The sequence below is a fragment of the Pelecanus crispus genome, chromosome 5 (genome assembly GCF_030463565.1).
Source record: "Pelecanus crispus isolate bPelCri1 chromosome 5, bPelCri1.pri, whole genome shotgun sequence".
Taxonomy (NCBI): domain Eukaryota; kingdom Metazoa; phylum Chordata; class Aves; order Pelecaniformes; family Pelecanidae; genus Pelecanus; species Pelecanus crispus.
In genome coordinates this window covers 8537781-8548488 of record NC_134647.1, presented here as the reverse complement: position 1 = coordinate 8548488, position 10708 = coordinate 8537781, and the positions used below count along the sequence as shown (strand labels likewise).

At 40.9% G+C, this 10708-nt stretch overlaps 1 protein-coding gene across 1 annotated transcript in view; it reads right to left on the bottom strand.

Moving 5' to 3' along the window:
- Positions 1 to 345: 345 nt before the first annotated feature.
- The window catches only part of TMEM163 (transmembrane protein 163), a 102708-nt gene continuing 92345 nt past the window's right edge, over positions 346 to 10708 (bottom strand). Inside the window, exons 6-8 of the mRNA XM_075711455.1 lie at positions 6480 to 6591; positions 1817 to 1958; positions 346 to 406 (exon numbers count right to left, since the gene is read on the bottom strand). Coding sequence (XP_075567570.1) covers positions 346 to 406; positions 1817 to 1958; positions 6480 to 6591 — 315 coding nt within the window. The remainder of the gene's footprint in view (positions 407 to 1816; positions 1959 to 6479; positions 6592 to 10708) is intronic.

The following is a 10708-nucleotide window of genomic DNA, read 5'->3' as shown; positions in this document are numbered from 1 at the left end:
AACTGGCACTTCTTTACCCACAGGCTTATCACACCATTAAGAACACTTTCACTCCGGAATATATAACATGGCAGCTGGGTCAGAACTGCAAACTGCATGTTTTCTATTGTCACAGGAATCAATAGCATACTTGGAAAAAAAAAAAAAAAAAAGCTGCTGTTTCGCTGAATTGCAAGCAGTGTGCACATATGCCAGTTTTACAGAGAGATTTCCCATTAAAACAAACTTCAACAAAAACAGACCACGGGAAACAAACTGCATATTTAGTAAAATACCAGTGGCACCACTTGCCAAAATGTACGACGCTGTAGTTTTACAGTCCTGACAGAGGAGAGGGTGCGATCTTCACTCAAACATTTCATAATGGCGTGTTTGCCTTACTCGGGGTATCATATCGATAAGCAACCTGCAGAGGAAAGCACAAGAGTGTTGATACAGAGACTCAGGAAAGCCCTGGAACTGCGGTGCTCTATTTATAAATAGTCATTTATTTTATGAATTAAGAACACAGATACAGTAACAGCCTTATCTTGCTTTCTCCTGCTCAGAATTAATTCCGCCCCACAATTAATTCTGCCCAAAAGGGAGTGTAAACAGTGTGGAGAGGGGCTCTCCTTTAGGAAGCTTGGATGCAGGGCTCAGTGAGAGATTTAAATGCACAGCAGCAGCAACTTTTGGCTGGAGAAGGCACGGAGGCATTAGTGGGAAAAGGGCAGTTGTAGCAATCTGTTTCACAGCAGGCTGCTGTAAGAAGGTATCTGACAGTAGAGGAGAATTGCAGTAGTTTCACAAACAGTAAAAATCAGGTAGTTGCCAAAACTGAATTTAGTTTTGTCCTTCGTGAGCCTTCACTGCGTCTTGGTGACACAATGGCTGCGCACACTGTCGAGCAGACCGGTGGCATGTATGTAGCATGAATTCCAGCGGCTGTACGGAATGTTTCCTGATGCTGTTTGCTATGTTTAAATAAATATTTTTGTATGGATTTGCCTCTACAGTTTTCCAGAACAGTTAGTCTTACAATGAAAATAGTGATTTTTTCAAGAATGGTATTCCCTATTAAAAGGTTAATTTCATTTTCCAAGTCCAAAAAAACCCACACAGCTTCCAGATGATGGCTTACTGCAGCCTGGCCAAGGTCTGCTTTTCAACAGGCACAATTCCAATTAACTAAGATGCTACATCTCCCCCTTTCTTTACAGAAAGGGGAATAAAACACAAAACCCTTAGTTAGATTCCATGCAGCCAAGGGAAATTGTGGCAGCAAAGAAGCGCATGGCAGAACTTCATTTGATTTTATTCTATTTCTGGTGTCGTGAATCAAGAAAGAATCTTAAAATTCAGTAGCAACAACTGGCTAACCTTCAGTTCAGAAGTTGCTATAGGGTAGGGCTAGGATGGAAATCACTTGCAAGATCATTCTTTAAACTTGGGCACCTTACCTTTGACCTAGACTTTCTCTGGAAAAAACAGTGCTTAGAAATGTGCCATAAAAGCAACCAGGGGCTGATTTCATCCAAGATTTGTGGTTGTTTTTCAAATATTTCAAACCTTGTATTTCCAGATTCAGGTATACGAGTCTTCTAAAATGATTCCAATTTCTTTTTAAGCCCTGCCTTCTTTCCAACTGATGTGAGACACACAATCTTTTATCCCTTTCCGCACACTCTGCTTCAGTATCGGCAGCTAGGCGAATAAATTCCACCAACTGATTTTACTGGAGTTATATAAGCCTTCGAGAGCTACGGCTTATTACATTAAACAGGCAGCCCATCTGCTGTACGCACCGAAATACCTGCTAGCGGGAGATACTCACTTGATTCCATAGGCAGATATTGTAAGTCCAATTAAAACTCCTATACTGCCATCCAGATACCAGACAGATGAATTGTGTTTGAAAACTTCTGCACTAAGAAGGATGGAAAATCCCATTATTCCACCTACAAGAGAGTTGAAACCTAGAAGGGGGGGAAAAAAAAATTAAAGGAAGAACCAAATCTCAAGGAATTTGCTTTAACCATCTCACCTAAGAAGAGAGAATCTGTGGGGAGAGCAAGCATTATAATAGCAGTGCCACCAGCGAGGAGCACAGACCCTCGGGAGAGGTTGCCCGGTGGCACCTACGTGCTCCTGCCCTGCATTAAGGAGGAGGCGGTGCAACTCGTTCACATGCGGTTAGCCAGCGGCCTTTGCCACGCTTCATTTCAATGAAGCGAGCACGGAATAGTTGGTGTTTGAGAACCCCGTCACTTGTCTTGGCTGACATAAATAACTTTATTTAATTATTAAATTAAATTAATTATTAATTTAATTGCCCTGTCCTGTGTGTCTTGATTTGGTCGGTCCTGATTTTGTCATTCTCTGTTCAGTTCCAAATCCCAGTTCTCGCTGCTGCTTATTTCATAGGGCTTTCACCTCCTAATGCTAATTTTTGCAAACAGCAATATTCCTTCAAAATCCTGGACCTGCTGCATGTCGACTCTGACAGCCAAGCACTCAGCTCTCTTGTAGCATATCGTCATGAACGAACTATCTTTGAGCTGTAAAGGAGTGGCTGCAGCCCTGAGTATGACCGCTGTTATCTTAAAATCATAGAATCTTCCAAAGAATGTCTTCATAACCTAGGTACCATTGCTTCAAGTGCAAATATTCCCGGTTAGAACTTCAAAGGCCACTGCGTAAGGTACCCGAAGGCCCTCACTTGCTCTGAACAGGAGTAAACTGGAGTCCAGCGTGCAGAAGGAGCTCATGAAAAGGAAAAAGATTTTGCACAGTAACCTTTCAAATACCTCCTCATGAAGCTTTTTACCCCATTCCATAGATTTATTTACACGTATTTAGCACTACAGCTTAGAGCTGCATACACTGCTGAATGCATTAGGGAAGACATACAGGATAATTCCAGGAATATTTTCTATTTATGCCTTAGACATATCACAGGAGCTCCATATCTGTTATTCACAATTTTTATCAACATCCTTTCAGATTCCTCTTTCTTTTTTAAACCGCTTCTCTTTGTCTCCAAGATTGTCCCTTCAAAATTCTTCCAGAGCTTTGGGAATAATTAATGCCATTTTCCTTCAACTCTCGTTTGATTGGTTATTGGTTTGTTTGTTTGTTTGTTTTTCAGTCATTCCTTGTGTTCTTTTTTTTTCCCAAGTTCCCTTTTTCTGATTTTCTTTTTCTCAATAACCCAAAAGACATCACTGTTGTTCTACAAAAAAAATGTTGCAGATAGCATTATTCATTTGGTAGATAGATACACTATTTAACCTAGTTAACAAATGAAAAATCAAACTTTAAATATTCTATATTGCTTGCTGAGTCAACTCCAGTCAGCTGCTGCTTATAGTACTTAGCCAGTTTTTTTTCCAATTCCCCATGACTGCCAGCAACCGCAACCATGACACTTACTCCTGAACGTCTCCTTTGATCCAGACCTCTCACAGCCAGTCCTGTTATGTTAAGTCTTTCTGAAAGATGTAGCTAAAAACTGACCTTTCTGTGGTAACCCTCTAGTTGAAATACTTGTATAAGCCATTAATATAATGATTAAGATTCGCGTCCTTAAATGCAAAGGAAACCCTGGCACGGAAAAGCACGTGTTACTTAGCAAGCCTGTGGCAGAACGGGACATACAAAGGTGTCAGGCTTCCAGCCCTACAAAGAAAAGGGGTTGGGTTTTTTTTTTGGACTGTGGCAGTGCATGCTACAATTGCTATCACAGGCATTGCATGTAAATGCCTGATTATTGGATTAATTATACCAGTATAGTTAAACCAATATAGAAAAAATTACTCTGTCAACACTCTAGTCTGGAAGAATCCTTTTTTATTCCCAGGCAATATAACTTACACTGCTAATACATGTCGCTGAATATATTTGCGTGTATATATAAAGAATATCTAAAGAATATCAAGTATAAATTAATTAACTATAAATTTAAACAAGTGTTACTTCCCCTGCTCCCGCTTAAGTCAGAATCCCTCAAGCATGGTGTGCAAAAGGCAGGAATAATACATTTTCCTGCCACTATTGGCTGATGGTTCCAAATGATCTAAAGGAAATTGTCTTCTCTTCCTGACTGTCCTTCAGTCAAACCTTTCTTTGCTGGTGTGGCAGGAAATCATGCAATGGCCGCAGGTATTAATCCAGGTACCGCGTTCTGTGCATAAGACTAGCACAGGAAAAAACAGGTGGCTAAACCTGGGAAGGAAACAGGTATCTCAGACCTACAGGGAAGTTGGCTGACATCACCTAACTGTCACATCTCTGCATTTGTCCTCCGAGATGTTACAAAATGCAAGATAGGAAATGGCTGGTTTTATTATCCGAAAGGCCACGAGCTCTTGCTATAAGCAAATTGTACAAATAACATTTTGCCTTATTAGGATTCCTATATTTAGGCTTTAAGGAGATACTGTTGTCAAGCCCTGCTCTAAAACAAAATTTTTTTAAAAAAAAATCATTAATAGAGGTTGACATGTATGAGAGAGAATTGTTTTGAAAATAAACCTATTTTTCAGGAAGAAAAATGTATGCTCTTGTTACTCAAAACAGTTTGTGGGTCTACAGCCAGTGATCGCAGGAGGTAAATTAGCAGGAAACAGAAAACACTAAAAAAAGATATGCAAGGGAGTGCTAAATCTGTCTCAGCTGCTGAATCACACTGTCTCCTCCTGATTGTTAATAATTCAAGTATATATGTAAATATATCTTGTGAAAGAAGATATTTAACCACACATGGTAAGATCAGCCTCCAACATTTTCTGAAGTAGTTCTGAAGGAGAGAAAGAGAGAGATAAAAACCAGACTGAGGTAATTGTATACTTTATTCCCTAATTTTTTTAATCAAAGAATGAGCAATCTCCAGCTCAGAAGCAATATAATTAGCCCGAGGATGTAATTATGGGGGAAGAGATTTCTGTGTCATACAGGAGACCAATTCAGAGCTAGAGTTATTCCAGAATTTTTCAGCTAATATTTTGTCTGAAAAAACTGTTCTGTTTCAAAAACAAGCTACTTTTTTTTTTAAAGGGAGGGTCAATCATTTGCCTACCTAGACACAGTTCTGAAACAGTCGACATGTCCCACTTACACTCTGACAGCGAAGGAAGTCAGACTCACTGCTCTGTAGTTCCCAGGACCCTTTCCAGAATCCTTTTTGCAAGTTGGAGATCTTTTAGTTTCAAAATGTCTAGGGTAGCAGAGTCCATAGTAAAGAATAAGATCACTGAACAGTGTGGTCTGTTGGGAGAGAATCACATATGCAGGGAGGCAGTAGCTTAGTCGCAAGCCCCTGCACTGCTGTTTTGATTCCTTTTTTGCTTATTTTGTATTTCAAATATAAATACTCATGAAGTATTTATATGTGGAGTGATATAAAATATAAATAGTCATAATAAGTTTTATCATACATCACAAAAAAAAAATTGTGTATGTTTAAATTACTTAAAACAAAGCAATTGTATGTATCCCTAGAGTAAGCTGAAAATTTAATTTCCTTAAAGTGAAATCTTCAGCGGAGTGAAATAATTTATGTACCACAATCCACAAATCCTTAACACCCTACCATGTATGTTTACAGAGTATTTAAAACTGTCCTGTGCTTGCAGATAAAAACTGGTAGAGATTTGTAGGGTGCTGTGAAACCTCTGCCCATCACCATGGCCTCACTTGGTTGCAGAGTAGACCTGTGGCTTTCTGAAGATTCACAAGCTTCAGCCTTGTCAGTAAGAGGCGTATCTGGACCCACTTTTAAAACACGCCTTGAAACATACCTTTAAAAACAGCAACAGTCAGGCGCTACGCACCTGAGCCAACAGAGTAACAGCAGTGAGGTCTTCCAAGGATATCGTGGACGAGACTCACCCTGTGCCAAACTCCGGCAGGGCCACGTGAGCGTAGGCGGGCGAAGGCTTTGTTTTACACATGCGATGCTCCACCAGCTCTACTGAGTGGCAGGAAAAGCACTACGGTGGCAAATCAAGTCTACAGGGGGTACGTGTGAATGATGGTTGTGATCCCTGCTCAAGGCAGGGCGGCGTTTTCTGCAACAGCCTTGCTTCGTTTTAACTGTAAGTATGAAATTGTTTACCAGGCATAGGCAGTGAGGGTAGACGTGACTTAACCAAAGCTATAAAAACTGGTGTCATGCCCCTGCTCTGTAGTCTAACCTCTGACTAACACACACCTAATTCATTATATGCTCTACCTCTAACTCTCTATTGTTGCTTACTATCCACACATTAACTGTTTGACTTCCACCAGACATACCCATTTCAGCTGAGGTATCTATGCAAGAGGCTAGCGGTACCACAGACTGTTCTGGGTTTTGGGGTTTTTTTCCATTTCCCAGCGGCCTTCTTATTTCAGTGCTCTTTTGCAGTTGTCCTTGTGTGGGGGTCACTCGTATCCTCTGTGTCTACAACATTCCCTGGAAGAGTTTATAAATGCAGCAGGATCAACTTCACACTCACCATCGGTTATCAGCGCTCTGCTTGTAAGGACCTTTCCCAGCATAAATTTGATTACTGCCAAGGCAGTGCAAAGGATTCCACTTAAAATGGAGACACTATACAGAAAATCATCCTGAAAGAAAAGAGGTCAGGCATTAGTATGTCTTCTGGTCATGCCCCATATATTAAATGACAAGTAGTACTAATTATTGTGCAATTATTGGTGCCACTGAAGTATACAACCTGAGAAAAAGATTTCCCGAGTTATGATTTTCACAACAGCTGGTGCTTATTTTGCTTATATTGTTGTCTGTAATTGCTTTTACAAACATAATTAATGACGGTTCCAAGCAACAAATTTTCAATTGACCCAAACTCCTCCGAATCAGGAGGTTATACACCTGCAGGGCTGACTGCAGACTGCCTACTAGTCTAGCGTCTAATGCAATCAGTAACAAAGTCCCCACATGCAGGATAAAGGCTTGAGAGTAGAATCCCGCTTACCAGACCTTTGTTGATTTTTGGTGTGAGAAATAACCTTTAATATTGTTTCTGATTCTGCGCTTGCTTAGGTTTTGGTTCGTTTCCTTCTTCTAAGGTAAAGTCTGGTCCAAGCTACATCCATAAGAGTTTTGATACTGATGTGCAAAGTCAGGTTTGGGTCTTTCTTAGAAACCAAATCTTCCATTGACTTTCATTTCACAGCTACAGAAATATCCACACTGCTTAATTTGAACGTATAACACCTGCTCCCTAGGCTCCCGCAACAGAAAGCTGCGTGTCTATGTAGGGCAAATAAGAGTAAGTAATCGTTTAACATACATTCTCTAAAAGGTCATCTGGAGGCACCTACCTCTTTCTGCTGACTATGTTGTGTTTGGTCAGGGTGGGAGGAAACACTCCTGGCCGCTGAAACATTGGCATTTCAATAAGGTGCCTAAAGGGAGTCCCTGTGCCTCCTCCCCCCCGGGGGCACATCAGCCCATGGGCTATGTAGAGAAACCCAAGCGAGCTCTTAGCGTGCTTGCCTGCCATCTAACCACAAAGCTTTGAAATAGATTAATTTATTACCCTTAATAGAAGCTTTAGGTTAAGCTGTTGCAACATCAGTACAAATAAAGGAAATGGCAAGATTTTTTTTTTTTTTTTTCATCTGCAGGTCTAAGTGGGCCAGTGCCATTGGGACCCTGTTACTGATTAAAACACTCTGGCAAAAGTTCCCATTGATAGTAAACATTGTCATGATGATTCATCATCAGCTCCATCCCTTTTCATTATTTTAGCAGCAATTCAAAACCCAAAGAAATCAAAAAATGGTTTTAAAAGCTGCTTAGAAAGATACTGGGAATTAGATTACTGGTATAATGTACTCACATCCCTAAATAAATCATTCAATACATTTTATACAATTTTTTTACATCATATAATTTTCAAAGTCTACTTCATTCACTCTTAGTCATGAGCTCATTCTCTCTTGTCCTGGTACGATATTGAATACTAAGACAAAATGCACTGAGGGAAAGAGAGTAAAATAAAGGCAGTGAGAATACAGAACTCAGGCACTGGGTAAAGGTAGGATAAAAAGCATTTGTAAAATTATTCTAACAAAATGACTGGAAAATACCCAGGCAACTTTGGAGTGCTAGGGAAGGACTAAGGAAGGACTGGGAATATTTGCTTGCTGTCAGCCTAACAAGGAAGGTTGGGAGCTTCCAGAAGATCTGAAATGGTAAGAAAGTTCCAAAAGTCTGGATAAGTTTTGCAAAAAGCACTTGAAATTTGAGATCCTTGTCAAATTCATGCCTCTAAATTTTGTGCATCTTTCTCAAAAATGTATATTCACCATGCCCAAAGACTTAACTTTGATGGTCTGATAAATTCTGGTTGGTCTTGAGATTTTATCTAATCTCATCTAGAATATTATTAGTTATTTTACATAATATTTAATATACAGCATATGTGTAAGACTTCAGAATAATCTGAAGCAGAATGATAGGCTCTATCAACCCAGCCATCTCTACCCCAACCTGCCGAGTTCGCAGAGTGCCATTCCCAGACTAGCATACAGAATGCAAGCCTCCCATAGATGAGTGAGTTTGGTTTTTACTTTAATCATTTGCAGCAGTAAGCGTGGCAAGCAAACCTGCTTTTGATGCTCTCAAGAGCATGAAGGCCCCTCAGTCACTAAATGGTGAGTGAGGGTTAGCTCAGTTGGTTAGAGCATGGTGCTAATAACGCCAAGTTCACAGGTTCAATCCCTGCTTACTGCAGGGGGGTTGGGCTCGATGATCCCTCAAGGTCCCTTCCAACCCAAAGCATTCTATGATTCTATGAAAAGAGCAAGGTGAAGGGGTGTACGACCTCGATGCGCTCCCAGCCGTGCACAGGCCAGTGGCTAGCTCCAGCTTTCCACAGGCAACGTGTGCTGGGTGAGTGCTCAGTGGAGTAATCGACAGTCCAGCACTGCTCCTCTTGCATCTCATTTGCCAGTGCTCAATGACTACATGAGATCTCTTATTTCATCGTCACCCCAAAAACTTACTGATAGCTCCCAGGCACCACTACCTCTTGTCTTCATCTTCCTCCTCAGCAAAGCACAAGCTTTGTCATTAGCACAGAACTGAACATTGTAGACCCAGCGGAGGTGACAGCATATATTACTTTGCTATCAAAAGTTACGTTGCTGTCAGCCTTGGACTGACAAAATGCAGATTTCCTATACCTATGAAATTCTTGGGGATGGACCTGCAAAGAATTATAAATTCACAAAGTTTGGAAAAAACTACCAATCCCAATACAAACAAGTCTGAAAATTATTGATACAGATGTTCAAAAGTCCAAGTATTAATTCAGAATCTTGAAAATGTTATGCCTTATTCCCTGTGTTACAGTGCAAGATTTCATCCTCTGCATGGCACATTATTCTAGGCTGGCTTGGGTTTTTTCTTGTCACAGCATGTACCATAGATTTCTGGGGTGAACTCAGTTTTTTCCCCCGTATGTGTCACTAAACTCATGGTATGTGGAAATGCATCTTGCAATTCATTCCGGCTATACAATTGTGATCAAAAGTAGTCTACAGCTAGAAATTCTTCATAAGTTTGGTGGGTTTTTTCATTGAATCACAGAAGGCAAGCTCATTTTGTTGCTAAAACTAATGCAATAACCACTGATGGTGCAGAAGACCTGACAAATCGAAGCTCCTTTGTTATCACAGTGGACACAGAAAGGGAAGAAATTAAAAAACCCTGTTCTTAATACAAACGTCTCAGTAGTTTCTTGCTTCAGACCGTGCCAAACAGATTTTCAGAAGGTGCAATTCCTTTTTTTAATCTCTAAACCCCTAAATCTAAATAACATCTAAAATCAGTACCTCCAGTTGTGTGCAGCTTTTCACAACAGCCACGGGGAGGCAGCAGATACCTCAAAAAATGAGCGAATGATGCACGAAGACAAAACCGAAGAGGAAAAAAATCTTTTAAATTTACTTTCCTTGCTACTTTGCTATGTTTTCTGGGTGTCCAGGCACCCAAGAGCTGACAGAAGATGACTGAGGCTCCTTGCTACTAACAAGAAGATTTTGCAGGTGTAAGAGATCAGCCCAAAATAGGCAGCGAAGCCCAGCAGCCTGGACAGCTCCTGCCTGAGCAGGTGAAGCGGTAATAGGAGAGAAACCACTCAAAACCCTGCTTTGGTGCTCCTCTGCTGCAATGATCAGAAGCTGGAACTGGTTTAGGACAGCAGGATTCAGCAAATTACCTGAGGGAGGGCTGCTGTGGGCTCAGCACCGGGGCTGGAGCTGCGCCGACGGGACACACGACTGACACACGCCCTTTGCTGCCGTGCCATGGGCTCCGAAGAGTTAAACATGTCATACTGTGGCTGTGAAATGATTCCCATTAAACTAACTCATCCTTTAGAGAAATGAAGTAAAGAGAAGCCATAATGGAGATCTAAATTAATAAAATAAGCCTGGCCATCTGGCACCATCTCCCTCCGGATCTTCCCGCCGTCCTGCCCTCTCTGTACCCCTTGCCTTCCCATCTGACAGTCATTAGGAGCTCGAAGCACATCTAGCCAGATTCACGGTACACGTCCTTGGTGTTATTTTAATTAAAGCAGCAGCAAATTGTGACAGATGATAAAAATTTAAATTCTGATCATTTCCATATGATAAAGGCTTCTCAGCATGGTAAATAAAGCGCTTTCCTTTTCCATTTCTTTTCATCATATTCCCTCATTACTACTAT